The sequence below is a fragment of the Drosophila sechellia genome, chromosome 2L, assembly GCF_004382195.2.
Source record: "Drosophila sechellia strain sech25 chromosome 2L, ASM438219v1, whole genome shotgun sequence".
In the NCBI taxonomy this organism is placed as follows: domain Eukaryota; kingdom Metazoa; phylum Arthropoda; class Insecta; order Diptera; family Drosophilidae; genus Drosophila; species Drosophila sechellia.
In genome coordinates, this window is record NC_045949.1 from 2013380 (window position 1) to 2039547 (window position 26168).

General features: G+C 47.5%; 5 protein-coding genes across 8 annotated transcripts; 3 read left to right on the forward strand and 2 right to left on the reverse strand.

The window, feature by feature from the left end:
- Positions 1-22: 22 nt before the first annotated feature.
- Positions 23-3551, reverse strand: LOC6617445. Its single transcript, XM_032727228.1, has 2 exons — positions 3404-3551; positions 23-3093 (listed from the first exon to the last, which is right to left on the reverse strand). Exons 1-2 carry the CDS (start codon positions 3456-3458, stop codon positions 155-157), a joined length of 2994 nt encoding a protein of 997 aa, XP_032583119.1. The 5' UTR covers positions 3459-3551; the 3' UTR covers positions 23-154.
- A 350-nt stretch (positions 3552-3901) lies between these two features.
- LOC116803534 (accessory gland protein Acp29AB) lies at positions 3902-4917 on the reverse strand. 2 transcript variants are annotated; one of them, XM_032727230.1, is made up of 2 exons: positions 4641-4907; positions 3902-4490 (listed from the first exon to the last, which is right to left on the reverse strand). In XM_032727230.1, the coding sequence occupies exons 1-2, from the start codon at positions 4881-4883 to the stop codon at positions 3966-3968; spliced, it is 768 nt and encodes a 255-aa protein (XP_032583121.1). In that variant the 5' UTR covers positions 4884-4907; the 3' UTR covers positions 3902-3965. The 2 variants fall into 2 exon arrangements, with proteins under 2 accessions (XP_032583121.1, XP_032583120.1); XM_032727229.1 differs by having other exon boundaries at positions 3902-4917.
- Positions 4918-5348: 431 nt separating this feature from the next.
- On the forward strand, positions 5349-11990 carry LOC6617446 (E3 ubiquitin-protein ligase Su(dx)). The gene is made up of 7 exons (XM_002041727.2): positions 5349-5635; positions 7514-7775; positions 7838-7980; positions 8043-9194; positions 9262-10184; positions 10268-10466; positions 10529-11990. The coding sequence occupies exons 2-7, from the start codon at positions 7613-7615 to the stop codon at positions 10796-10798; spliced, it is 2850 nt and encodes a 949-aa protein (XP_002041763.1). The 5' UTR covers positions 5349-5635; positions 7514-7612; the 3' UTR covers positions 10799-11990.
- Positions 11991-13165: 1175 nt separating this feature from the next.
- LOC6617447 (kinetochore and Eb1-associated basic protein) lies at positions 13166-15656 on the forward strand. 2 transcript variants are annotated; one of them, XM_002041728.2, is made up of 4 exons: positions 13166-13298; positions 13357-13668; positions 13726-13875; positions 14091-15656. In XM_002041728.2, exons 1-4 carry the CDS (start codon positions 13267-13269, stop codon positions 15238-15240), a joined length of 1644 nt encoding a protein of 547 aa, XP_002041764.1. In that variant the 5' UTR covers positions 13166-13266; the 3' UTR covers positions 15241-15656. The 2 variants fall into 2 exon arrangements, with proteins under 2 accessions (XP_002041764.1, XP_032571680.1); XM_032715789.1 differs by having other exon boundaries at positions 13167-13298; positions 13723-13875.
- A 6576-nt stretch (positions 15657-22232) lies between these two features.
- On the forward strand, positions 22233-25859 carry LOC6617448 (odorant receptor 22c). 2 transcript variants are annotated; one of them, XM_002041729.2, is made up of 6 exons: positions 22233-22814; positions 23078-23268; positions 23349-23536; positions 24773-24874; positions 25410-25562; positions 25644-25859. In XM_002041729.2, the coding sequence occupies exons 1-6, from the start codon at positions 22291-22293 to the stop codon at positions 25692-25694; spliced, it is 1209 nt and encodes a 402-aa protein (XP_002041765.1). In that variant the 5' UTR covers positions 22233-22290; the 3' UTR covers positions 25695-25859. The 2 variants fall into 2 exon arrangements, with proteins under 2 accessions (XP_002041765.1, XP_032583537.1); XM_032727646.1 differs by having other exon boundaries at positions 25410-25859.
- Positions 25860-26168: the final 309 nt, after the last annotated feature.

Genomic DNA, 26168 nt, shown 5'->3' on the forward strand with positions numbered 1-26168 from the left:
AGAAAACAAATACAAACTCATATACATTTTTGGGTTTTCAGAAGTTTAATAGGTCTCGTTTCGGTCTCAACTAAAACTAGAATAAATAACTTAGCGTCTAGGCAAGTAACTTAAGGTGGCAAATGTGGAAAAATTCTCAACAATTTGGAACGGATTAGTCGGTGCACTTGGAGGCGAGAGTGCACATGAGGGTCTTGGGACAGAAGAGCAGGCTCTTGGAGCAGCTCATCTTGTGGCCCTTCATCTGACCCTGGGCGTTCTTGTAGCAAACAAAGTAGCTGGAAATGGAGGTCTGGTCCGGGATCTTATCGCCCTCCTTGCAGTAGTACTTCCTCTTCTTTGCGGGAGTCGATGATCCACCACTGCTCACACCACTGCTGCTCTGGATGATGGTGGGTCTGCTGGTGGTGGTGGCCAGACTGACTTCTGGCAGGCTGACCACATACGAGTCCAGGGGATCACTCCCTACGTTGGACGATATGCCAGTTTGCGCCTGCTGAGTGCTTCCGTATTGCTGGAGCAGACTGGCTACGCTCTGGGCCTTCAAGGCAGCCTCCTGCCTCCTCTTGGCCTCACTCAGCATCTTGATGGCCTCCATCTGGAGTCTCCTATTGCTATCTATGGTGTAGCCATTGAAGGCAGGAAGCACATTGCTGCACTGCGCATAGGTGGGGGCATCGCAAATCCTGGTCTGCTTATTGAACGCCGTGTAAGGCGGACAGGAGTAGGACAGGACCTTGCCATCCTTCTTGCTGCAAACGAAATATCGCGTGCAGTCGGTTTGATTTGGCTGTCTTACGCCCGCCTGGCATGTGATGACCTCCACGTTTCCCAGCTCATTCAGGGCGGATGGCGACTTGGTCATCAGGGGCAGTATGGATTTCTGGAAGACATCCAGGCTGATGAAGTTGCCATTGAAGTTAACCAGCTGGCCATTGGACGAAGTACTCCCTGGATACTTTACGTTGCCGCCCTTGAATGGGTTGAGATTCGGACTGCTGGTGAACATGCTCATCTCCATATTGCCATCCGAGTCACTATAGATACTGCTGCTCATCGTGGGTCTGGGCCTGGGCATATATGGATGCTGGTGGTGCTGTGGCTGCTGGTGGCTATAGCTCTGCTCCAGATAGCCATTCGAAGGTGCTAATTGCTGGCTCATGTCGCTGCTGTAGGTCAGTACGTGAGGAAGAGTGTTCCCATTCCCATTTCCAATTCCAGAGCCACTTTGATAGTTGGCCTTAATCATATCTTCGTCCATCTCCATGCTTTCGATTTTTTGCGAGTTGGGTCGAATGCTCACCCTGTCCGCATCGATTTGTCCTGGAAACATGTCCATGGGTCGGGGCATATTCATCGTGGGATAGGACTCGGTGGGTTGGTATACCCTATTCGCGTTGTGCTCGCCCAGATGCGGACTTGGAGTGTAGTAGGTGGCCACTGTGGCGGCTGAAGGTTGCTGCTCGAAGGGTCGCGGAGTGGTCAAGGTGTAGTCACTGGCAAACGGGGACTGGGATCCGTACTGAGCGGAGTAGGTGCTGGCAGTAGTTGCGATCATAACGGGCCGAGCTGTCGTCATGTACTCCATGCCACTAGCCTGGCTGGCGGTCACATGCTTATCCATACTGGGATATACCCCCAAACTATTGCCATACGTGTCCAGCACCTCCTTTTCCCCCGAACTCGTGCTGGATAGGTGAACAGGTATCACATTGTTGTGAATAATGGTGGTGCTGGGCTTGTTGTAGCCATTGCTCGAGGAACCGCCTCCAGCGGAGTGCTTCTTGTGCTGCATGTAGTGCGGATTCAAGGGAGGCGGCATGCCGTAGTACTGCTGGAAGGGATTGCCCTGGGGGGACATGAAAACAGGCTGCAGAATGGGTTGGTAATAGGCACCATTGAAGCCCGGATTAGGCAGCACCTTGGGCAGGTTTTGTGCGGCGATCATCTGCTTGGACAGCTCCAGAACCGTCTTCAAGGTGTCCTCCGATATCTTGGGCTCATGATCGCTGTATTCGTGACTCTGTGCGGAATGGTGGTTTACATACGAGCCCTGTTCCTGGCTCATCCCGTAATTGGGCGGCAGGGCAAACATCACAGAGCCTTCGGGGCGATTCACCACTATCTGGGAGTTGGCATATCCCTGCCCGGTGGTTCCATGCGAGGAGTAGGGCACGGCATTGCTGAGCATTAGTTTCGTCTCCGGCTCCAGGCGATGGTGGCTCAGATGCTCCTGCAGGCGGGTCTTATTCGAGGTGGGTTCCGGAAGCCTTGGATCTATTTTGGGGGCTTCTGTGGTACTGGTGGTGGTGGTGATCGTGGGAGAGGTCTGCTCCATGGGGTTCATCATCTCATACCGGTTCTTGATGTCAAAGTGTGCCAGGAAGGCATTCAACTGGTCTGGACGCATCTCCGTCTGAGGCTTATCTGTTTTCTGGTAGGTCTGCTGCAGTCCATCAATCAGTTGGGACAATCTCTGCAGGTGAGCAGTCAGGCTGGGATCGATAGGTGATCCCGGTTTGGCTATTTCGCTGATACCAGCCACCTGTTTAAGTTCCGTTCTTAGCTTTTCCACCTCTGTTCTGTGCTCCATGCTGCTGGAAGTCACCTCCTCGCGGTTCTCGGGCTTTAGACCAGCTGGGGAATCCAGTTCCACCAGCTCCCCATCGCCGCTCGAGTCGAAATTATGACTGGAAGAGATGTCCTCCTCCGGCTGCGACTTGCTCTGGGCCGCCTTCTCACTATCCTCATTCTCCTCACTGCTCAGTGTGGAGTCCAGAACTATTTCCACGGTGCCATCGTCCTTGTGGCTAGACTCGCTCAACAGCAGACCCGCCTCGTCCATGTCGTTGACTATCAGTATGTCTGCGTCCGGCCTCCCAGGTGGCGACTGCGTGGAGCTCATCTCACTCGGGGTGATGCACTCCCAATCCTCGCCAGGCAGAACGCAGCTGCCCAAACTGGACTCAAAGACCAGTCCCTCGTTGCACTTCACCGGAATCCAAACGTGCGAGTTGGAGGGCAGTTCCCGGCACTTGTAGAAGGCGTCGCAGCGGGTTTTGTGGGGGCGTGTCTTTTCGGGGCACGGCTTGCCTGCGTTAAGCAAGTGCGGAAATGGGAAAAGGAGTAATGTACACATTAACATGGGAAAAGCACTTTGACTTTGGCGGAGATTTCCGAATAATAAGTTTTGGTTTTCCTACATAATTTAATTCTTTTTATATATCTTAAAAGCAATGAAAGGCCTTCACTTTCTTGTAATAATCTTATTCATTTTAGGGCATATTATTTTTTAAGTTACTTAAGTTAAGTACGTATATGAATTTATGAACATTTTCCTTTGAGAGTAGGAAAACCAAAACTGATCTAATTCTGGCACAATTCACTTCCTGGCGGAGTTTACCTTCGGAAAAGTAAAACAAGCCCGCGACCAACGCGTAAACCAGCAGCTGTCTCATCGCGTAATCCTTCCGCCCGTAGTGCACAGTCCGTAGCCGTAACTTCCGACCTGCTCCGTTCGAAGCCCGCAACACGAATGACTGCGGATGCGGAGCGGTCGGCACATTAAATTTTGATAATTTTCACTTTTAGCCGCGTTCTCTGAAACTCTTGACAATGTGTGAAAAAGTCCGAAAGCGAACAAACAACATGGTATACGACGAATTTTCTTGGCCTCTCCGCTCTCAGTGATCTTATTTAAAACGAGTGCTAATAATTGTTTAAACAAATAGTTTTTGTGCTACTGGAAAGATCGGAGAATCAAGGAAATTTCACTTTTTGTGCACAGTTTGTTTGTCTAAAAGTGCAATATAACGTGAAACTGGTAAATTTAGTAACCATAAAGTGAGTAATAGAGATAAGCTAATGAAGGCTTGAGGGATTGAATAAAAAATCACGGGTGTTACGGCATCAGCAAAGGTTTTATTATTCTCATGTGTTTTCTATTTAAGTGATACACATAAATCTTACTCCTCGGTCTGGCAAATGAACTGGAAGTTATATAGGCATGGGTAATCGTGCATTTCCCCATTGTATAGGAACACGCAGTTGAAGGTGTCCAACTGAGAGGGTTTATCCGAGCCCCATTTCAGAAAGGGAGCCGACTTGCCCGTGGACATGGACAAGAATTCGCCCTTCGCCTTCAAGTCGTTGATTCCCAGCCAGTAATGCGTGTCTCTCTGGAGTTTCGCCTTGATGGCGTTCAGATCTGCCTCGTCCTTAATGTCGGCCAGGTGCCCTCCCATATTGCGACAAGTTTTTGAAGCATCGGACCACTTCTTCTCGGATACTTTCTCTATGTAATAGTACTTTGAGCCGATTTGCTCAAATCTGATGTATTTCATTTTGGTTTCTAGTTCCATGACTGTTTCCTTCATTGCCGACAGTATGCTTTCCAAGCCATTCAGTCGGTCAGTAAAGTTCTGTTCGTTAATAATATCCAGTTTTCTGCCCTGGGCATCCAGTGCGACTTCAGTGCTTAGTTGCTTATCCTTCAGAGCAGTCAGTTCCATGACTGTTTCCTTCATTGCCGACAGTATGCTTTCCAAGCCATTCAGTCGGTCAGTAAAGTTCTGTTCGTTAATAATATCCAGTTTTCTGCCCTGGGCATCCAGTGCGACTTCAGTGCTTAGTTGCTTATCCTCCAGAGCAGTCAGTTGGCCTTCCATAGTGTACTGTCTCAACAGGACCTCGTTAGCCTTGCTTGAATTCGCCAGATTGTGGGGAATGTTCAGGTGATTTAACACGGGCATGAGTACACCAAGACAGTATCCTCCGCACTGGCTAGGCGGGTCCTTCAAAGGACTACTCATAGATTCTGCCCAAGCTCCACACAAATTTAAAGCAAGAAGCCCACATAGCAAAGCAATTGCGGATTTTAGCATTGTAAGAACTTTTTACCGGCATACACTATTCATTCGATGCACTGAATTCGCGCTTTTATATTTATTCAATAGTACCACAAAATTAAATAACATTTAAAGAAATTCAATGAGCAAAGCAATTGTGTAATTAATATTAATGGGCCTGCCAATTTATATAGGGAAATACACTTAGATTAAAATACAATCGGGGAGACCAGAAGTACTAGCTGGTGCATAACTTTGTTTCTAATTATTTACCTTCGTTTTGTTTGAATGCGGGCAATACATTTGTATTCCTATTTCCTATTCGCGGTCTTTTTCAAATCTGGTTGGCTACTCCATTTTGAGCTAGTACGGCAACTCTGGTTGAACACGTAAGTTGGTAATATAGCGAGTACACCAACCCAGTCTAGCGTGGATACCAGCCTTGCCAAGTGACTTGAACCTATCGATTCGCGCACTGAGTGGCCACATCAGTTGTATCGAAAAACATCGTCCGAAGTTGCAGCTCTAGAAATTGCTGCTTGCAAGCGAAACAAAATAACAAATAAACAATTAGTGCAGCGATATCAACTGCTCGCGATTACGTGGAGCAAAGCGAGGGCGGCAGCGTCAACTAGTGCAATAATCCAGCCATTCATTTCGGGGCACGGGAAACCCAATTTAGAATCCCGCACACACACCAACACATGCAGCCGCACACAGGAGACAACAACCACACACACAGGCGCAAGTTGTAGGAGCACCAGGGGCAGAAGAAGAAGCAGCAGAAGGTAAGGCGCAGGTAGAAAGGAAAGGAAAACGGAGGAGGAGAAACCCCCAGAAATTGCTAAAAACAAAAAGGAACACCTCTTGCATTGGAATTCGCCAGCGGTAAAGCGGTGGCAGCGGGTGCGAGCGGGATGGAAGTCGCGACCTTTGCCTCAATTACAAGCACACACACACACACACGCCCACCCACAGAAGGAGTGGGAGTGGGAGAGGTAGTTGTTACCTTCTTTCTGGCGTGCGTTACATGACCACGAATAAATATATATCTACATATATATATATGTGTGTACTGTAGCATAGTGCCGCTGTGTGGGTGACTAAGCACTGCGGTCGATAATTCAAGGAAGTTCAAGTTCCCCTCCCTCCCCCTCCGCCCCTCCCCAACCATCGAGCGAGAAGTGCATTCTAGGCTTATTGACAGCTGTTGCTGATTACTTCGCTTGGCTCGGGTTCCGGCTGCCCCACCAGATAGCTTCCCTTTGTTCATCGGCCCACTGATAAGCGCTCGAATGATAGGCGAAATGAGCCGGGAAGTGCGTGCTAATTGATCGGAGAACTGTGCCTCATTCAGATCCAAATCGATTTCAATCCGGTCACGGAACCTGATGAGTAAACACTAATGGTAAACAACAAGCTGCACTTGCTCACGTGTTCTCGGCAAATTAATGTAGTGAAAACGCAAGCAAAAGGGAAATCGCAAGCGTTACACAGCGAGAAAATCACGGTGGCTATCAGCGTGCTGATAAGCAAAGCGAAGAAGTCATTAAAGCAGTGAGATTTTAGTTGAAACTATAGTACATATATAACAAAATAACTTATTTCTTGGCTTGTGTATCGCCATATCGGCCATGTTGCTTCCTGCACACAATCAATGTGCAATAGCCATTCAACAATTGAAACCGAATTCACTTGCCGTTTTCTTTTTCGTGTTGTCGATGACTCACATGGCAACATTATTATACAATCTATTGTGTGGCGGGGTGTTTGCTATCAAAGTTATGGATGACCAGTACGAAAAAGTACAGGGAAACACACACGCACACACCCGTGGCAGTCGCAAATTATGGAGAAAATTAATAGGCGATAATACGGTGCTTCCCAGTAGTTTAAAGTCCACGAAATCAAGTGCACTTATCAGTGAATTTATTTGGGGGAATTTCTATAATATGTCAGCTTCTTTCAATCATTTGAACCTCTAGCCACGCCTATTCAAATAATGTATTTTGGAATCATAAACTTTACTCATTTTTTTAATAAACTGTTTTCCCAGTTTGGTCATGATTAATTTCGCTCGAAATAGCACAATTTTTATCTTTCATATATGACCGAGTTGTACTGTACATACATTAGCGCCGATTTTACAGCTCACATTTTGTTCGAGCAGTTTATTTCACCAAAAAAGTGAAGGCCTATTCGCAAACAGTTTTGTTGCCATACTGTCGTTTACACTATATAATACACAAAGCTAAACAGGCCATATCTTATCTGCGGATAGTCGCTTTCATAATGATATAGAGCTGGCTTTATCTGCCTCCTAAGATAAGGTGTTTAAGTCGTCGAGTGCTAAAAGCGACTAAGGAAAACTGCATAACACCTAAAAAGTGCTTAGTAAATCACTCAGGGTTCCCATATAGCCCTGTTGGTAATCTGTATCCTAGCGAAAGTGTGTACTACAGTTTTATTCGGATAGTTATAACCACTCTATAAAAGCTTCCTGTTCAACAGCATTGTACATTTTTGGGTATTGATAAACCATTTACGTATGTAGACCTTGTTCAGGACTTATCTTATCAGCTCCCGAACACGCAATTTCCCCCATTCGATACTTTCCACCACCAAAAGTCAACAGCAGCGTGCTCAATACTGGCTTTCTCTTTCAGAACGACAGCTCCCCGAGGTGGTGAAGGTCACTCAGAGGGAGGAATACAAGGCGGAGGAGGAGGCGGAGCACCAGGAGCACTCACACACTCAGCCACTAAATGGCCGATGGAAATGGGCTGCCAGCGGGTGCAGCTTCCGGCGGCATGGAAGCCGGGCAGACGGTGAATGGAGCGGGATCCGCCAGCCCCACGCCCACCTCCAGCTCGGGGGCGGGGGCCAGTGGGAGTGCCAATCAAGGATATCATCAATTAAGCGTGACAAGTGAGCAAACAAAAGAAAGTGAAACATTCTGATCAATCAATAATGGCCCGAAATCCTTTCAGTCGAGGAGGCTTCGCTGCGCAACAATGGCTTCCTCAAGCCAAATCCCTACGTGGAGCTCTTGATTGACAGCAAAAGCAAGCGGAAAACGGACCTGGTGAAGAACAGCTATTTGCCCAAGTGGAACGAGGAGTTTACAGTGCTGGTGAGTAGAAAGAATAATAAAAGTCAATTATTTGTAATATCCACGGGATCTATCGTCGCTAGATTACACCCAATTCAACGCTGCACTTCAAAGTGCTGGATCACTCCAGTTTCCGTAAAGATGCCATGCTTGGTGAGCGGATCATCAACCTGGCGCACATTCTGCAGCACTACAATGGGCGGTGTGAGTTCCTTGAGCTGACCATCGACCTGTTCGTCACCAGCAAGTCGGACAATCGCCAGACGAAGAGCGGCGAGCTAGTGGCCATCCTCAATGGCCTTAAACTCGACATGAGCAAGCTGCAGATTCAGCCAGTGGCTGGCCAACAGAATGGCAATCCACCCGTCCAGGCGGTTAATCCGTCGATGGTCAGTGATGCAGCCGCCGGACGAAGTTGCATGATCTACGGTGGAGTACGGGCACGGATGCGGCTACACTCGAGCAGTGGAAATAGCAACGGCGGAGAGAGCCGCTCTCCCCTGCCGAATGGAGGTGGAGATCACCGGAGATCTACGCAGGTGCCCCCGGTGTGGGAACAGCAACAGCAGCAATCTCAGAATCAACAGCAACCCCTGAGAATGGTAAATGGCAGTGGTGCGGCCGTGCCGCAGACAGCTCCGTATCCTCAGCAACCACCAGCTCCCGCACTAGCTCGTCCTCTAACCCAAGTGTACGGAGCGCTGCCAGAGAATACACAACCAGCTGCTGTTTACTTGCCAGCTGGAGGAGGAGCAGCGGTAGGACCACCTGGAGTAGCAGGCCCACCAATTGAACAGGCAGGAGTTGGACTGCCCGTGAGCCAAAGCACAGATCCCCAACTGCAGACACAACCAGCGGATGATGAACCTCTGCCTGCGGGGTGGGAAATCCGCCTGGACCAGTATGGCCGCAGATATTACGTAGATCACAATACACGCTCCACATACTGGGAGAAACCGACACCGCTGCCGCCAGGCTGGGAGATCAGGAAGGATGGACGCGGTCGAGTTTACTACGTAGACCACAACACAAGAAAAACTACCTGGCAGCGGCCGAACAGTGAACGTCTGATGCACTTTCAGCACTGGCAGGGTCAGCGGGCCCACGTTGTGTCTCAGGGCAACCAGCGATACCTGTACTCCCAGCAGCAGCAGCAACCAACGGCGGTGACAGCCCAGGTGACGCAGGACGACGAGGATGCACTGGGTCCACTACCAGATGGATGGGAGAAGAAGGTAAAGCCGTTTGTCTACATTTTAAAAAGTATTTATTACAACTCGTTCCCTAATTTACCATGCACAGATCCAATCGGACAACAGAGTATACTTTGTTAACCACAAGAACCGAACCACCCAGTGGGAGGATCCACGCACGCAGGGACAAGAGGTGAGCCTAATCAATGAGGGCCCGCTTCCGCCCGGCTGGGAAATCCGCTATACAGCCGCCGGTGAGCGCTTCTTCGTGGATCACAATACGAGGCGAACCACCTTCGAGGATCCTCGACCCGGTGCTCCTAAGGGCGCCAAGGGAGTGTACGGAGTGCCACGCGCCTACGAACGCAGTTTCCGCTGGAAACTGTCGCAGTTCCGCTACTTGTGCCAGAGCAACGCTTTGCCATCGCACATAAAGATCACGGTGACGCGACAAACCCTGTTCGAGGATTCATACCACCAGATCATGCGTCTGCCAGCCTACGAACTGCGAAGGCGGCTCTATATCATATTCCGCGGCGAGGAGGGACTGGATTATGGTGGTGTATCTCGCGAGTGGTTCTTCTTGCTCTCCCACGAGGTCCTGAATCCCATGTACTGCTTGTTTGAGTACGCGAACAAGAACAACTACAGCCTGCAGATAAACCCCGCCTCGTACGTGAACCCCGATCACCTGCAGTACTTCAAGTTCATCGGTCGCTTTATCGCGATGGCCTTGTATCATGGAAGGTTTATCTACAGTGGATTCACAATGCCATTTTACAAACGAATGCTAAACAAGAAGTTGACCATCAAGGACATCGAGACGATCGATCCGGAGTTCTACAACTCGCTTATCTGGGTGAAAGATAACAACATCGATGAGTGCGGACTGGAGCTCTGGTTTAGTGTGGACTTCGAAGTGCTCGGCCAGATAATCCATCACGAGTTGAAGGAGAACGGGGAAAAGGAGCGCGTCACGGAGGAGAACAAGGAGGAGTACATCACCCTCATGACAGAGTGGCGGATGACGCGGTAAGCACTTGACTTGATAACCGACAATATGTTGTCAATATGGGTGTCATTTTTGACTCGGTTTTAACTGATTCCTATTACAGTGGCATTGAGCAGCAGACAAAGACGTTCCTGGAAGGCTTCAATGAGGTGGTGCCTCTGGAATGGCTCAAGTACTTTGACGAGCGCGAGCTGGAGCTTATTCTGTGCGGCATGCAGGACGTGGACGTGGAGGACTGGCAGCGCAACACCATCTACAGGCACTACAACCGCAACTCCAAGCAAGTTGTCTGGTTCTGGCAGGTGGGTTCCTTTGTGTTCTTTGTGCCCTTTCCCTTCGCTAATCCGGATAATTGGCTCTGCAGTTTGTTCGCGAGACGGATAACGAGAAGCGAGCTCGCCTGCTGCAGTTTGTGACGGGAACGTGTCGCGTGCCGGTCGGAGGATTCGCCGAGCTGATGGGCTCCAACGGGCCGCAGCGCTTCTGCATCGAGAAGGTGGGCAAGGAGACGTGGCTGCCGCGCTCGCACACCTGCTTCAATCGATTGGACCTGCCGCCGTACAAGAGCTACGATCAGCTGGTGGAGAAGCTGACCTTTGCCATCGAGGAGACTGAGGGCTTCTGCCAGGAATGAGTGGCAGTCGATTTGTGGTCGGTTTGTTGATTAATGTTTAATTCCAGTTAAGCGCCTGCTTTACCGTCCCCTCCCCCTTTCCATTTGACGACCACGTTGCGTTAAATAGTTACTGTTATTATTATTATTACATACGTACAGAGGTGGTCAAAAGTATTTTCACTTTTCACATTTCACTCAAATGCACTTTGTGAAAATAATTTGGACCACCTCTGTATGTATTACTACTGTATACTGTAAACACGAAACACACACTTTTGTCTGTCTATTCCTATGTTCGCAACCGATATCACTCGAGATATTTGAGAACAATCTATGTATGAATGAATATTGAGAGCCTATTTTAGAGATACTTATAATTTGTTAGGCATAATTTATCCACTGCAAACTGTCCTGTGTAAATTTAAAACAAAGTTGGATTGATTCGCTTCTGTTGATATTTCTTACGACCATCTTCAAATGTAATTGTCTACATTTCTCTGGGTCCTTCTCTTACGCCTATAAATAAAACCACCTACCGTTTAGCTAAGCCTTTAAGAACTTAAGCACCGCCATTCCCAGAATAAATTCAAATTTGAACTTGGGCTTGCTTAGGGCATCCCTCCGTTTGGCCCACATCAAACTGTCTAGCAATCGCAACTAAATGTTACGTTTTCGCCATAAGATTGCACCCTGATTGCTTCTAGTTCAATTGTACAACGAGTCCCGGCTTGCATGTTTTTAACCACAATTGGTGAATTTATATTGATACGCTCCACTTGTAAATAGTTTACTCGACCGAATTCGAATTGTTGACGAGCTGAGTTTGGTGTACTGGCAAACTGTTTTAGCTGTTCAATTGTTTATCAAGCATACACAGAACTCTAAATAGAAACTATATTTTAAATATGTATATCCACACTAACGACGCAGACATCGTGAGAAGTGAGAACTTGAAACACCGCAAACAAACAAACAAAATACGTTAGGATTTTAAACGACAAACACGAGAATACACTTAAACCAATAATGAATTCAAATAGCAATAATTGTTGTTAACAAAACTAAAGGAGATTCGTATATTAACTACGCTACACACAAGTGCGGACTAAGACAAATCGGAGGATTAGGAGGTGCGGCGTATATAGGGTTGATTGTGTACGAGTACATATTAAATATATATTATATATTAAATAGATTTTATTTAGTTTAATGCAATGTGTACTGTATTATATAAAATAAATGCAAAATTATTTAGTGATACACGGCCGATGAAATACTTGATACTTGGCGTTGCTGTGTCGACATTTGCGGTTGCTTTTCGCTTAGTCGGCTGCCAAATCGGCGATGCGGCAATAAATGTAATTATTTTAAGCGCATTTTTGGCCGCCACTTGCATTTTAATGCCCCGCAATTAAAATCTATATCACATATGTAAAAATCGCATTTCCACACCAAACGAGTCTCGTTTCGGTCAGCCAGTGAAATGGCCACTGATAACATCGCCATCATCATCACCAGCACCGTCATCATCGCCATCATAACCACCATCATCATCACTATCGTTATCCTGGGCTGTCTAACCTACATTTTTGCAGCGCTTCCTGGTGGGCGGGCGCTCAAATTTAACAAGCTGCTCCATTATTTATTGCGGTTAAATTGCAAAAACACAGCAGTCAAAACAGGAAAACTACACAGTGTACAGGTGGCGGTGCACTGAGAGGATTTTGCTGGTAGATCCTATCAATTTGGTGCATAAACTATTTTCTGGATGAATTTGGGGTTCCATCCTTTTGGGTATACATATGTTCCATACATTTTTTAAAGTGCTTACTTGGGGGCCCCGCAGATAACACCTTCGCCAAGCTCTGGGGATTGGGGCTATGCTACTGCGACCCTCTGACTCATGGTTCTCGGCTCCATGTTCCGGAATCCTGGCGGCTTCTCTGCCTCTTCATTCCTGGCTGGCCGCCTGCTGGTTTCGCTTCCGACGCGTGTATTGTTTCGTAATTACGCCGCAAATGGGCGGGGTCGTGGGTCGGCGGACGCGGCACCTTTCGACGCCCACCTGGGAACCTGGCTCGTGGTAGGTGCAACCAATTTTCACTTTCATCCATGATTTATGTGCTCACCGCCCGGGTCGCCTTGCCATTGGATGCAGTTTTAAAGTTAATAAAGGTAGGGGCGGGCGCTGCTTGTAATTGCTGGCGAGTGCCACTTATTTTCAGCCGCTTGGTGCATGAGAACGAATCGATTTCACTTTTGGTTTTAAAAAACCGTATGGTTTTAAAATTTAATTGATCCTTTCAGCGCTGACACAGCTGATCTCAAAGTGCTGCCATCTGTATCTTCTGTGGCAGCGTTGCCAGATGCTGTTATGTCACTTACATCTGAGCATTTGTTGTCACTGGCTTGTTGTTGTTGATCAAATTTAAAAAGTGTAAATATCCTGAGGAAAATTAAAAACATTTACATTAAGAGCTCGAAAAATGAATAGTGTGGCTAAATCGCCAGATGTGCGGTGGGTTTGGCAAGAAGTCCATGTATTTTCACATACTAATTTCGACATCCTTGCTTAGAACTCCGGGGTGCTGCTCCCCCTTGCGCACCAAGGAATTGCTGGAGAGGCAGAGGTCCAGTAGGTGCACCCCCGCAAAAGGATATCTAACCCCACGCAACTGTCAGAGCCCAAAACACCCAGAGATGCGGATACCTTCCATATTCGTTACCGATGCCGACTTCGGCTTGGAGCGCCCGAAACAATTGCTACAGCGCCTGGAGCGATCACTATATCGATCTTCCTCTGCCTCCAAAGTACCACCAAAACATGCATTGTTGGCTTCCCAGAGCAGGCAGCGGACCTGGGAAGGACCCAAAACACCAGAGTTCCGGTAATCTGAAATTCCACTGACCCAACTTCTAATCAACTTCTTTGCTATTCTCAGTAGCCGTACCAAAAAATCTATACCCTTGTCGGAACCTCGTCCAAAACGTGCTAAGGAACTTCTGGAGGATCTTAGGTCCAGGCATCAAGGAACTCCTGCCACGAAAATGCCGTCCCAAAGGAATCCAAAGGAAAACCCAGAACTTTCAAAGAGGTGTGTTAAGGATATGTCTAAAGGGAAATTGCATTAGATTTCTTTGTCGATTATTTAAGTTTTAAAATGCTTCTCTATTGAATAGCCAATCAATTTTATATCCCTATCAATATTAAAGTGACCCTAATATAACAAAAATGGGTTTTCTATGCAGTTTTCCCTGCTAGAACCTAGTTGATATTTCAACTCCTAAAGTGTTTTCCTCCCTTTAACAGCCATACATGTATACCATCCTCGGAGCCACAGCCTATCCGCCCAAAATTGATCCTCGAACGGGAGCGCCAGGAGTCTATAACCAATCGCTTGGCATCAATTTCTATTGACCGCCTAAAAACAAAGCCACCAATGACTAGCTTTACATCGAGCAGGCTTCTTGTGCCACAGATGGGATTTTCGTACCCCAAGGATCCCAAAAGGCTTCACGAATCCAACAAAGCAATCAAGCTGACCACCTCAAAGCGAAAGTTGGACTTCAAAACTGAGCTGGGGACTGACTTGCTGCGGCGGGAGCTGGAAAAGATTGGCAAGGAATGGCGGAAAAAGACTGACTACCAGTTACGTCAGCTTATCTCGGATTTTGTGAAACAACTAGTGCTCCTCCTACCCTTTAATGGGATAACATTTTCGCATCTTAGCAGGGATTGCTATGTGCAGCAGATGGTGGAGGCACTGCAGCAGCTGCAGTACACCAAAAAGGTGAACAAAAGCTGGCTTCAAACGCCGAACAGCACACAAGCCATCGCCCATGTGCTGGAATTACTCAATTTCTTGCTGGATGTCCTCGAACATCGAATGGGAGAAGGCATGTGTGTGCTCCCCGTTGTTTCTGAAAAGCAGAGAATTGAACAACTTGCATCGGCATCTGGTACATCTTATGATGTAATGAGCCTGCAACAGAAGTTTGAAAACATAAAAATAGAGAAAGAAAGTTTAAACAATTACCGAGAATCGCTTAAGTCGGAATCCCCCGTATCCAAGGACATGGATAAAGTTACGAAGCGCGATGGGAATCAGGACTTTGCCAGACTCCAGGATTTTCAGAAAGAGACCCTCCATGAACTCCAACTGCAACGCCTGCGTCTCCAGGAGTTCTCCGAGCTCGTGAGCCTCGCCAAGATAAAATTAAAACGCTGTTATAAGGGTAACAAGCAAAGCATCGAAGCCTTTAATGAGCAAATACAAGACTTGGCCGACTCTGTGGTTTTAAGAAACAGAAATATTGGCCTTCTAACCCAGTTACATTTGAACGAAAATCCAAAGGAGGAGGAGTTGCACGAACGTATGGAGCAACTGCAGCGTCTGTATAAGGATAATTATTCAAATCTTCTACAGCTAAACATTAAGCCGCCCCAGGGAAGCCCTTAGGCGAACATAAGCCACATCCCTCATTGAATGCCAGTTAATTTAAGCAAATATTTGCGTGTTGCGTAAGTTGAACACCCGAACCCAGCGTATAAGCTCCTGGCTTAGTAGTCCTACTGAATTTCACAGATTTATTTAATTGAATTTATCAACTGAAAGTCTCGGCAACATCAGGGCCTGGATTTAAGTTCGTGTAATTGACATTTAAATGAGTCATCGGCAGCCTGGCTACACTAAGTCAAAGGAAATAGCTGCAAAGTTAAGCAGCTTAGCTTTGATTTGCCAAAATATTTAAAAGTGCACTACCATTTCATTGGTATATTTTGAGTTTTCCTTTCGTTATTTAAAGTTTCCATTATTGTCATACCATGTATAGATTCCATATCAAGTGGAATAAATAAATTTCGTAGCCAAATGGATTTGTGAAATATTCACCATTAAAAAAGGTGTGTCAGTTCAGTTGACACTTTTTTGGAAAAGGTATTGAACTACTTTTAGAGTAGCTGCTAGACAGAAGGCCAAGCTCTGCTGCTGCTTAGTTGTGCAAGACTTGTGGATTGGCATTAATTTAGAGGTCCTGCAGCAAGGACGTCGCCTAACGAGGGGGAGTGGCCGGGTTGGGGGGCGGCCGTGCGTCTGTGTGCGTGTGCGTATGTGTGTGCTGGGGCTAGATTTATAATGCGTTTGTGTTTGTGCCCCGGAGTGGAACTAATAATCTTATTACTCAACTGGAAGAGATGCAAGGCAGCAGCGTCAGTCCCCGGCACGAGTATAAACTTGGAAACTATGACCGCACCGCACCCGCAAACGGAGCTGTGCAATTAAACAGTGAACTGCATAAATTATTCCTCGGCAACAAGATGTTTAAAGCCCGCCTGCGAATCCAAATCCCGCCAGCCGAGCAGGCAAGTGTAATAAAATACATGAATTAGTGTAATGGAAATGCGAATTCCTAGGACAAACAATGCCGAAATTTCGAATGCAAATTCCCCAGCCAAGAACAACACACAACAAGCTGAATTTTGCGCAAATTAAACAATAACAACACGACGCCACTGGGGCAAAAAGCACATACACCTAGAGTGCAGAAATTTGGTTGGGGGACAGAAGAGCCAAGGCGGAGTGGTCCAAGTTCCAAGATTATGCCATGGAGTACTTACTCCAGGCTCAACCTGGAAATAGTTATCTGGCCCACATCGTGTATCATAACTTGTACTGGAGCTCCAACTGCGTGGCCAAAAGCACTTTAAAAACTTGGCTCCTAGAGTCAGGCCAAAACAATTACGGCATGCGGCGGCTGCTGTCTCGTACATTATTTTCCTTCATAAAACAAACACTCACCCACCTCGCGCACCAGCCACACCAGTCACTCACAAAGGAGCAGCATCCGCATCCAGTACTGACAGCTTCGCTGGAGTGAAATAATCGCATATCGTAAACTTTGACTTCCAGCTAATGAAGAATTGCGGAGCCCGAGCCCGGAAAAGCTGCAATTGAGTTAATTAGCCGAGCAGCGAACTTCCAGCAAATGGAAAGTGTCGTGGGGCTGCGGCAGTGGGAGCTCCTTTCAAGGTATTTACATTGCCTCTATGTGCTACTTAAGCAAATTGGATTTTATTCAGTGTAGCTGGAAGCAATACAAGTATTTGTTGTCCAACAAGTCGACTTTACAGTTGATCATAAATTCCTATTCAAACTTTATCCTACACCATCAAATGCATAATTCAGCCTCCCTTATGAAGCCACCATTTAGCGAGTGCTGACTGTACTTTCTCTGTGTTCATGTGAAAACTTTCGAACTCGTTCGATTGTCAAACAAACAAAAGAAATTCACTCTGCGATTTTTAAGAGAAAAACGCTCGAGCAAAGGAAGAATTGCCGAAAATCAAAAGGCACTATTTCTTCGCCATCCTTTGCTTTTTTCTCCCAGGCACTAATGGAAAGTAAGTTCTGTTGTTGCTGTTTAATTTCAAACAGGATAACGTGCGGGGATTACCCGTGCTTTAAGTTCAAGTGCGGCAGCTTTAATTTGGAAATCGTCCGGCGGAAGCGAATAAAATTTGTATGCGCAGCGGTGGTAGCCACTGGATGATGACTCGCCGGCTGAACTGTTTTCTATGTGTCCTCCGGTTTAGCTGCCACTCCCAGCGAAAAGGGAAAAACGTCAACTGCAGCGTGACCAAGTCCGCGTCCGCCAATCCTCCCAATCCCGCCCATTCCCCCCAATCCAGTCGAGTCATGCGATTGCAATATTTATGCAGTTTGTGCAACGTTCGCTATATTTGACAGTTGCTCTTCCGCTCGCCTGTAGGAACTCTGGGCCACATCCTTCCAGCCAGCATTACTGTAATGAGCCCAGTTGCGCCGGAAAACCATTTGATGCCAATGATAGTTTAGCCCAATACTTAGATAATACAAAAATATGATCATAGAATTGTCTGAATTTAGAATCAATACGCTAATATTGCAATCATATATTTTCAGCTCGAATGGAACTCTATGAATGCTTTCAATTCCTACTAGATATATTTGTGGAGCCTAAAAATATATCCTTAAGCAAGGACATTTTTTGTACCATAGCTTGAATCTTAAACTTATATTTCTTGTAATTTTTAACGACCTTTTCGCTTTTGCGGCAGTGCATTAAAGTTTCGTTGTGGCGAGTGTAATTGTTATTGCTCAATTTTTTTTGCGCATTTCAGCGGTTTTCGGCTCTAGGAAGTTGCTTGCATAGTCGGGCGTGCAACAAGGACGCGGGGCGGCTGGGGCGAGGACAAGGATGAGGATGGCCAGGACGATGCTGCAGCAGGTGGCGCGTGCGTTTGCTCGAACGGCAATTGCATTATCAGTAAATTATATCTGCGGCGGTCCGTGGCCCCCATTGCCGACTCTTCCCTTTTCCAGCGCCGACATGTTGGCCATGTTTACGGGTTGCCTGCGGCCATGTTTGCCAGCTCCTGCGACTCCTGGCTGCTCCTGTGCCCCTTCCCATGCCGGCACCCATTGTTGTTCAGCCGGATCCTGGTCTGTTGTTGCTGCTTGTTTGTGAACCATTTTCGGCGCTTTCCTGCTGATTTATGCAAAACTGTGGCATTTTTCAATTGCATTTTACACTCGTCCTGCAAGTTTCGCCACCAGCTCCGGATCCTGCCGGCTCCGTGCTCCAGGACTCCGGGGTCCTGTTTCCTTTCGCTTGTTTGTGTTGTACAATTTTCACACATTTGTGCAACTTTTGCCACCGAAATGCGCAACACATTTGCCCCGTCTATTCCATCTGGAGGAGCAGCATCTTCACAGGACCCGCCTGCCCGCCAGCCGGCCACGCCCACCGACCGCAGCCGCCGCCCCTCGTCCTGGCACTCAACTGCATTTTATTGCCACAGATACAGATGCGAAAGTGTGTGTGTGAGTGTGTGTTAGGGATCCGTGTATCCACGATATCCACGCTCGGTTTTGCGCATTTAATGCCAAGTTATAACTTTCACGTGGGTTGCTTTAGTAGTTTTCATCCAGATGCAGATGCCCTGTGACCCCTGCCCCGTGACCCCCGGAGCTGCCCCCTGAGTTACGTTGCCCCATAAAAAGCACCCGGCGGGTAGTAAGTGTCACTTATGCATAGAAGATTTGCGATGCATTTTTCAATGTTTAATAAACATAATTTCAGCGCAGTTTATCATGTGACAAGCGCATAAAATCTGCTGCGTTTATGGCCAATTGTTTATGGACCGCTAACATGACTGATTGATATGGAAAATAGATTGGAAGGATATGAATATTTGAGGCAGAGAATAATGTATCGTCGGATAAAGCGGATAATTAGTGGGCTCTTTGAACACTAACGATGTCCACCCTCGCTGAAAACTAACTTCCCACTTTGTCACGTTCTGGTATTGTGTGATTTAATAATATATCTATGACGAAAATTAAATTCTTTTTGAAATAGTTACTTTGATCAAGGTCTTTCATCCACCCTCGCCATCAAATGAACTTTGATTTTGAAGGGTCAATTTTCCAGCTAATTGCCAAAATAAGCAAAATTATGTGACGGGCGCTGAGAGCACTCCCCAATTTTTTCCATTTCGATGCAACGCATTGCCAATTGAAATTATGCACTTTGACAGGGAACGCATTTGGTGTTAATCATACGCACTGTTGCCGCTCGGCAGTCGAATCGAATGCCGCTTGCTAATTCGATGTTCGCAGGCGAATGCACAGGCAATGAGCAGTGCAGTGGCAGTAGACTGCAGATATTATTGCCTAATTTTCTCACCAAATAATTAAATATATACTTAAATGCTGCATGTGGGGAAATCCGGTTTAGGTGAAGTTTTCAGCAAACAAATTTATTGGCGCATAATTCAAGGCGGCGACGATGCCGCTGACGATGATGCATGGCGAGTCGGGAGGCAGCCCAAGATATGAATGTATGCGGCTGGCAATTTATGGCGACCAGAGGGTGGCGTCGGGCGGTGGGTGGTGGCTGCGGCCAAGGCCGCTTGCCGTTCGCCGCTTGGCGTGGCTGCCAAAAGCAGCTCGCAAAAGAAAACGCCAGCCGCATGGCGATGGCAGAGCGGAAACGGAAATGGAAATGCGCAAATGCAATTGTCACAGACACACATACACACGCACACAGATGCTGACACACACACGCACGCTCAAGCAGCAGTCGGGGTGAAATTTTAATGGAAAATTGGTGTACTCGTCGTGGCAATAAATGAAGCTAGCATTTCTATACGCCCGGCTAATAAAAGGCCAAGCCCGCCGGAGTGACAGTCAACAAGGGCCAGGACAACAAGGCCCGAAACACCGAAGGGGCTGTCCAAGCCATGGTGTCTCCCTCTGACGTCACTTCCGCTGGGTGGTAATCCCCACTAAAGGAGGCTTATCGGGAGGGACTGTGCCTAGCCGCCCGAATCCAAGGCCCAGGTACGCAAATCAATTTGTTAAATCTCTCCCCGAGCAAGTGGGCGGTAGGCGAATATCCTTCAAAGGAGCACATCTCTCCTCGCTGCTCGGTCTTTATGCCTACCGCTTAATCTTTCAATTTGCATATTACATAATCGCTTGGGTGGGCGGAACGGGGTGTGATTGATCACTCGGAAAAATAACTATACATTATACCAAAGACACTAGAATAACTAGAATTATTCTAGTGTCTTTGATTATACCCTGTTGTTGATTCAGAGGAAAAACAATTATCGGAATCTGTTACTCAATTGATGGGAGTACACGTGCAGTAATTTGGGATCTCCTTTTATTAACCCTATTAAATTATATTTCTCGAGGTGCAGTGGCAGATATGACCCAAACATTGAGCCAATGCTTTGTGGTGCACTTGAACGCAAATCGCACAGCCAGAGGGCTACAAGGATACTTCAGAGGAAGTGCTGTGGGGAAGCACTGATAGCCAGATGGACGGATCCACGGATGCACGGATGGAGAGGAGGACGAGGTCGAGGCGGCCGCAGGCAAACACTTGACGTGCGCTTATGCGGCACCGAGTTGCGCATACGCCGTGTGGACCGCACATTGAATATGCTGATGCAGGTGGAGCCATAGCCATATCCATTGCCATAGCCAGGGAAGCAGCAGCTCCATGTTGATATATGTCACACAGACCGGCAAAATAAACTGCACCAAAGGGGGCGCGCGGCTAGTGTAGTGTGTGGGCGTGGCACGGCCTACTTACTGGCCATCGATGATAGTGCTAGGCGTTGATACAGTTGCTGTAACAGGATTAGCTCCGGATTTGGCTTAGGCACGGTCCCCATGTTTGCCCGCCAGCTGATGGATGGATATGGGACTGGGAGCGGGAGTGGGAGTGGGAGTGGGGACTCCAAACACTGGGCAAGTCAAATCCGTAACGAGAGCTGCAAGTTAATGGGACGACCTCAATGAAATAGCTCAACTGCATTGCCGGCCACTGCGCCAGTCAAATGTTATTCGTTGTGGCCCCAAATAAAATGCAATTATTGTCCATCTATCAAATGGCCGAGTGTGTGTGCCCTGCTTGGTTTGTGGGCTTTTAATTGGTTGGCCTGGTCCCGTCTATTAACTATTGGCACTGACTGTATGGCCGGGCTCACTTGGCCATGCAAATGGAAAGTCTCGCAGTCGGATTATTGAGCATACGGAAAGGATAGGCTTCTAGATTCAACTAAAAGCAGTAGATTGCTTGCGAAATTCGATTGATGTGGAAATTCCATTTTTCCATTCGATGTAAATTGATTTTCGGAGCTGATAAACATTTTTAGTCGAACTCCATTCGTGCGCTCCGATTGCTTTTCCTTTCGGCCAAGAACCCTCAATTAACAACTTTTAGGCAAATGGTCGAGTGGCGGAGAGGTGAGGGGTAACCCCAATGAAAAACAACACAAGACAAAGAAGCGGAAGTGGAGGTAGCCGAAGAAATTGAAAGTTTTGCCGCATAACAATTAATTAAATTTGTACTCCCTGCCTTCCTGCCTCTGTGTCGTTTGTGTTGTTTGTTGTGCAACACACACAAAATATTGAATGTCAAACAATGGCAGTTGTTTGCACTGAGTGGAATATTCCAACTGTAACTGAGTCCTCTATAATTAGAGCGGGACGGGCGGAGGCGAACCCAGGTGAGTTGGAAGGACCTTGACTGATGGGCGGAGTCGGTGGAGTGGGTGGTGTGGCCGAGTGGGCGGCAGGAAGTGTAAGCGTAGACGTAAGCATAAAAACAATTAAAACTTTTGCCAATGGCACAACTTGCTAACGCTGCACTGAAATTAGTTTTAAGTTTTAAGTCTAAACTAATACATATTTGCTGCAGAACCCACGGAAAGTTCCCCAATGCACAATGTGTACTTGTAAGTTAAAGATAAAAAATATTGGCTAATTAAATCTTAATAAGTTAAAGCTCTTAAAAAAGCGTTTCTTTTTTGCAGTGCCCAAATTATGGCAACTAGTTCCTTCGAGTGCCTATAAAAGCGGAGGCCAATATTGCGTCTGACACTTGCCCGGAGCAGCTGACCACTCGAGTTGCGGCAAGAGCATCGATAGTATCCACTTGAGTTCATCCCAGGAATGACTGACAGCGGGCAGCCTGCCATTGCCGGCCACTTTTACCGGATTCCCCGCATCTCCGGCCTCATTGTCGGCCTCTGGCCGCAAAGGATCAGGGACGGGGGCGGTCGTCCTTGGCACGCCCATCTGCTCTTCGTGTTCGCTTTCGCCGTGGTGCTTGTGGGTGCTGTGGGCGAGGTGTCCTACGGCTGTGTCCACCTGGATAACCTGGTGGTGGCGCTGGAGGCCTTCTGCCCCGGAACCACCAAGGCGGTCTGCGTTTTGAAGCTGTGGGTCTTCTTCCGCTCCAATCGCCGGTGGGCGGAGCTGGTCCATCGCCTGCGGGCCATGTTGTGGCAATCGCGGCGGCAGGAGGGTCAGAGGATGCTGGTCGGACTGGCCACCACGGCCAACAGGCTGAGCCTGTTGCTGCTCACCTCTGGCACGGCGACCAATGCCGCCTTCAACTTGCAACCGCTGATTATGGGTCTCTACCGCTGGATTGTGCAGCTGCCAGGTCAAGTCGAGCTGCCCTTTAATATCATGTGAGTAAGCTAGTTAGTGGTCTCTGATATGGGCTAGTAGCAGGCGGATTTTGTGGCTGAATCCCTATCGAACGCTGTTTCGTGCTACTTTATGGGCTCGTACTTATTTATTACTTACGTAAGCATCGCGTATCCGTTAAAATGAAAAGTTCCTCAACCAATTTGGTTGATGGCGGGAGATACATAAGTAATGATTCCAATTGCCCCCGCCAGAAGCACTTAAGATACGCCATCCGCCATTAATCGCAGCTCCTTTTGAACAGACTGCCCTCGTTTGCCATGCAGCCAGGACTCTTTCCGCTCACCTACGTGCTCCTGTCCGCTTCCGGTGCCTGCACCGTTTTCGCCTTCAGCTTCGTGGACGGATTCTTCGTCTGCTCGTGCCTCTACATCTGCGGCGCTTTCCGGCTGGTGCAACAGGACATTCGCAGGATATTTGCCGATTTGCATGGCGGTGGGTCTGGCTTCGCTGCAGCACGATGACAATGGTTTTCCCTCGCTCGATGACTTTCCTTGGCTTTCCTTTCCTTGCAGACTCAGTGGATGTGTTCACCGAGGAGATGAACGCGGAGGTGCGGCACAGACTGGCCCAAGTTGTCGAGCGGCACAATGCGATTATCGATTTCTGCACGGACATAACACGTCAGTTCACCGTCATCGTTTTAATGCATTTCCTGTCCGCCGCCTTCGTCCTCTGCTCGACCATCCTGGACATCATGTTGGTGAGCCCTTTTTCAGAGGCCTTCTTGGGGAGGGTATCCATGACTTTAGCAACCAGGACGGACAAAACTTGGCAACACGTTGTACCAGTATCAAAGCCCCTTTAATATTTGGCCAGTTTGTCGCGCCACTGGTTTTTCGCATCGCCTGCATTCGGCGGCTGTTTTAAAAGTTTTTCCCTGTTTTCACTGTTTGCTGTTTTTCCCTGGCTTTTCCAGCCGCTCCGTTCTGATTCGCTTTTCCCGATTTGTTTGTTTGCTTTGTGGCTGCGGCTGCGGCTCTCTCCGGTGGCAATTTATAAGCGCATGAATTGTTACTGCTCCCAAAAAGTTTTTAATGCGACTTTCGCACGTTTTCCGGTGTCCCGGACACCGGAGACCCATAAGCTGTTTGCTGCAACTGGCGAGCGGAGTGGAAATGTTCGGGAAAGGCTCATGGCTCCTGGCTTCTGGCCCCAATGGGATAAATGCTGCCAGCAATTTCTTAGCCCTGCCGCTTCTTTTTCGGCCCAAAGTGGTGTTGAGTAATCCATTCGAAACTTGTTTATCGCTCGGGGATCCTGCGACCAGCGATCTATTATCACTTTTTAAGTCGGTTCGTGAAAGAGGGTTGGGCAGACTGAGTTTTGACACGTGCTCGATAACGGAAATATGAATACTAAGTTTGTTCTTTTTCCGAAGCTGTTTTTATTTGAGCAAACGTGTGTGATAACGAGATCACATGCTGATTGTCAAGGTTAATAGAAATGAGTAAAGTAAAGTAGCAGCTATAAACCTCGCTTACTTGAAGTTTGCGACCTTCAAGCTAAACCAAAACAGAATTAAAATGAACTCAAAAGAAGCGGAAGAGCGGAAACGCAATTTATTGTAAGCCAATCCTGTCGGGGACTTATAAAATGGAGCATTGTCACAGTTTTAGGCACTCGGCGACATGCATAAGATGCATAATTCTTTTTCAATGCCACAATGGGAGGAATGTCAGGCGAGTGGAAAATGGGAAAACGAGAGGAAAAGCAATCAGACTGCAGACCATTTGCAAAGTGCATTTCTCTGATGTTTTCCATTTTCGCAACTACTTCAAGCCCGCGCACGCCACATAATACGACGGTATATATACACTTATATATTAGATAATCCCCTGCACTTTTTCACCACCAGCAATTTCGCTTCAATTAATGACGTCTCCCCCCACTTCTCACTTTCCCCAACCCCCCAATTCTCCGTCTTCCGTCTCCGCAGAACACGTCGTCGCTGAGCGGCTTAACCTACATCTGCTATATCATCGCGGCCCTAACGCAGCTATTCCTCTACTGCTTCGGAGGCAATCACGTCAGCGAGAGTGTGAGTACGACTCCTGACCACACCCCCAACTCATCCCCACTTTCCACTTTCCCGGGCTCAGGCCATTTTCATTTCCATCACTCATTCGGCCTTAGATACTCTGGCGAAGGAGTTGTCACTGAACTCGATGCGATTGGAGTTTTGAGTAAGCTTACTTAACCAAATAACCAATCATCTCTTTTCTTTTAGACATTTTTATGAATATTTATTAAATTGTGTTATTTTTCATTCAAATCCTGCCATGGATTTAAAGGATACTTCTCCATTATCATCTTGTGCTTTCCTGCTATTAGGAATATGCTGTGTGTGTATTTTTTTACCATTCGTGTAATTTTCATTTGACGCTAAACATTTAGCAGCCAGGCGGCCACATAAAAAATGATGTGCCATTCACAAATTGCACTTGCGATAAAATTTTAATTACACAACAAAGTGTAAGTGGGAATGCGCACCGCCCACCCGTCCCCCAGATCCAGGTCCACATCCAGATCCAGATTCCAACGATTACCTCCTCCTCCTCCTTCTCTTTCCACAGAGTGCGGCTGTGGCGGACGTGCTGTACGACATTGAGTGGTACAAATGCGATGCGAGGACTAGGAAAGTGATTTTAATGATATTGCGCCGTTCGCAGCGGGCAAAAACAATTGCGGTGCCGTTTTTTACGCCCTCACTGCCAGCATTCGGATCTGTATGGGATGGCATGCGATGCGTTGATTATGATAATAAATGTTTATGTTTCTGTTTCCGTTTCCGTTTCCGTTCCGTCCAGATAATCAGCACAGCCGGCTCATATATCACGCTGCTCAAGACGTTCCTGTGAGCCCACGCGGCGTATGATTGATATGCCGGATTGGGCGCTGTCCTTGGCTGTTTGTTTAAATTAAGAGCTGCAACCGAACGGACCTCAAATTGCCTGTGAATAAAAGTGGACGGGTGGGCGGAGCAACAAGTGCCGCCTGTCCCGGCCGTAATTGTTTCATTTAAATATTTCGCTGATCTCCGCGTGCGGATTCCAACTAATGAAAAACACTTGCGGCTATGGCCGCATTAATTGGGTCGGCGGAGGGGAAAAGAGGGATGGGGGCCACTGGATGGGGTTGCTCCACGGCGGAGACAGTAATGGCGTTTTTACGGCGCCATCTTGAGGTCTGCCGAGCTGTTTGTTGTAACAACATTTGCTCCGCCGGAGCAGCAGCAAATACCAATTATAATTCGTGAAATTCGAGACTGTTATGGCCAAGTCTGTTGGAAGTTAGTGCAGGGCTTACAGGGATATAAATATTTAAAGCATAGA